Raw genomic sequence first — 2890 nt, 5'->3', positions numbered from 1 at the left:
TTGTTAATTACCATTTTATTTCCTTTTGTGGTTGGAAGTCGACAAAAAGAATCATATAAACTCACTTTTTGAAAAGAAAACATATTAATTGAGAAAAAATTACTTCTAATTCTAACCCCAAAAAGCACTCTTCGATATCTAATATCGGACAAAATTATACCCACCCCCTATCAGTTTTAGGTATGGAAAATACTTTCTCCGTGTTTATGATGGATTATTTCTGCTTATGCGTCAAACTGCGTTTTATGGTGAGGAGATGATTATGTTTGCATACATGTCAAAGAATGGAAAGTTCTGTTTAGAAATATACTCTTGAAGAAATTAACAACAAATGGTCCCCAGACAATTGAGCTGGTTGAGCTCTCTTTCTGACTCTATACAAGTTCATACACCTACTTTCATTTTCTTATCGAAAAACATACTCAAATTCCTACCCCAAAACTACCTGCCTACATTCCCATCTGTTCAAGGAAACAGAGCCTCTTTGGTAGAAGTTGATCTCTTGCTTTCCTCATACTTTCCGGCCAGAGAATCAAACAGAAAACCGGCTCCAACCCCCACGGCCAAGTCTATCGTGTAGTGCCCTCTTGTCCCCAGCAGCCTCACCGATTGCAGGACATTGAGGGCATCGAATGTCCATGCCATTTCCCACCTCTGCATTCTTCTCATATCCAAGGATGCAATCACAGACCCGGCTACATGCCCCGAGAAGAACAGGAAAAACGACACATTCCCGACTGGGAAGTCCGCTCCTGACCCCAAAAACCCCTGTCAAAACATGGATTATTACACAACGCGCAAAATGTGAGGTTTATTTATGCGCGATGCATAACGATGGTGTGGGTATTACCTGAGGCAATGGAAGTTGGGTGGAGTAGCCGAGGATGCCCCGGCACGTGAACATGAAGACGGCCGCGATTGTGGGTCTTGGGCGTCCCTCTACTAGCCATGCCCATAGTATATATGTGGTCTGCATTGCCACAAACACCTAGAGTGCCAGAAACCAATTCAACACTGAACAAGACATAAAAATGCCATTCAATTTTGCACTACTTCATAGCACATCAAATGTCCCCAGAAACCCAACATTGGATTTGGAGAGGATCAAAGTCTCGATATCTAGGCACCCAAAACTTCAATCACATCAACGACCGATAAATAAATAAATAAACAGAAATATTATTTTGTCAGACTGTAAATCTGGACCACCGACGAATTTAGATTTTTCATTTTTCCCTAAATGTGGTGTCTAAATTCAAGGGGTGATAAGCTTACCCTAAACATAAGTGGAAATGCACGCTCTGTCAGAAATGCGATTTTGTTCTTAATATGACAAAAAACCCCAATTGCCCAAAAAATGCCAAATTTATTCGATTAAATTCACAAAAAATTACAACTCTATACATATCAGGACAAATTAACCCAACCCAGAACAAAAAAACGACGGAGAAAAATACAGATTACAACACAAACCCAGAAAATGCAATTTCTTTAAATATAATTAAAACGCAATTAGAGTTAGCAATTTAGTACCGTGTTAAGGCCAGCGAGCAAGGTGTTAAGCTTGGGCTTGGAAGCCAGGAGGAGGTGGAGGGAGCGGGTGGTGACGAACCCGATATCGAACGGCGGCGACGACGACGGCACCATCCGGAGCGTGTACTCCACGCCCATGAAGAAGAGGACCCCCATTGCGAAGAGGCAGGGTATCCAATGGTGTTTGGCCACGTGGACGGCGTCATGCAGCCTCCACGTCATGAAGAAGGCCTTGCCGCCACCGTTGAGACCGATCTTCTTGGACTTAGAAGAAGAATACATCGCCTCCTCGTTGTGGTCTGCGGGCGAAGGGGAAACGACGCGAATGGGCTTGCCGTTTGGGACCCTTTTGTGCCGAGGCTTTAGGGACGAAACGGCGCCGTTCATTGTGAGTGGGGTTGGAGTTAAAGAGGCTTTTGGGGCGAGCGAGATTGTGGGATGCGGTGATCTATATATAACTAGAGGTTTAGATATTTCTCTAAACAGGATTAGAATTGTTAATTGGAAATTAGATTAATTTAAATGGATTGTTAAGGGACGGGGACAGCGGAGCATCCAATGTGAAAAAGTGTTGGAAGTTGAGAGAAGGTGGATCTGAGAATCTGTGCGTGGAGAGAAAAGCAAGGGGCATGAGCAAGTGGGTGAATGGGACGCGTGGTCATCAAGCGTTGTAATATGTGACTCGTGACTTGTGAAATAGGGACACTAACACGGTCCCGTATATCGTATGATGTTTTGTGTCAAGAAAAAGATATGTATAAGTTTTTGTTCGTATGTTTTTATTTTATTAGCATGTGCTATCACGTGGTTGTATATTTGTAATATGTAAATAAGGGATCAATTTATGCGAGACAAGTTAATTATCATTGGAGGTGAAAATTTTACTCATAATGATACATGAAAAAGGGAAGTGATTTCCATACCACTTTAAGTTTCTCACACATCGCTCTTTATTGTGGTCAACCGATTGAATAAATAAAACGTAATCAACAATCAGAATTAAATATGAGTGTGTAAAAAACGAGTATGAAAATCAATTTTCTTATTAAACTAAGGTGTTAGAACAGTAAACTCATTTTATATCAATCATTCTTATGAGATAGATACATACACTTTTGTTGGATATATACATCGTTTTTCTTAACTTGGTTGCTTTCGTGATTTAGCGTGTTTGATTTTAAATTTATGAGATGCCATCATATTCCCAACTAGATATGGAAGTAAATTCACCCACTCGACTAAAAATGAAAAGAAACAAATTCACTTGCGCTTATAGTACATAGGCATAATTAATTTTGACCATTATGATAAATATCATATGCAATAGTAATATTATGGGCCATTAAAGAATTTAGGT

The 2890-nt window shown here is 40.4% G+C and overlaps 1 protein-coding gene across 1 annotated transcript; it reads right to left on the bottom strand.

Moving 5' to 3' along the window:
* Nucleotides 1-285: 285 nt before the first annotated feature.
* Nucleotides 286-2046, bottom strand: LOC137708271 (phosphatidylcholine:diacylglycerol cholinephosphotransferase 1-like). The gene is made up of 3 exons (XM_068447313.1): nucleotides 1534-2046; nucleotides 851-988; nucleotides 286-768 (listed from the first exon to the last, which is right to left on the bottom strand). The coding sequence occupies exons 1-3, from the start codon at nucleotides 1918-1920 to the stop codon at nucleotides 466-468; spliced, it is 828 nt and encodes a 275-aa protein (XP_068303414.1). The 5' UTR covers nucleotides 1921-2046; the 3' UTR covers nucleotides 286-465.
* Between the last annotated feature and the right edge of the window lie 844 nt (nucleotides 2047-2890).

This window comes from Pyrus communis, chromosome 11 (genome assembly GCF_963583255.1).
Source record: "Pyrus communis chromosome 11, drPyrComm1.1, whole genome shotgun sequence".
NCBI lineage: Eukaryota > Viridiplantae > Streptophyta > Magnoliopsida > Rosales > Rosaceae > Pyrus > Pyrus communis.
The sequence above is the reverse complement of the archived record's forward strand: the minus strand, read 5'-3'. Positions and strand labels throughout refer to the sequence as shown.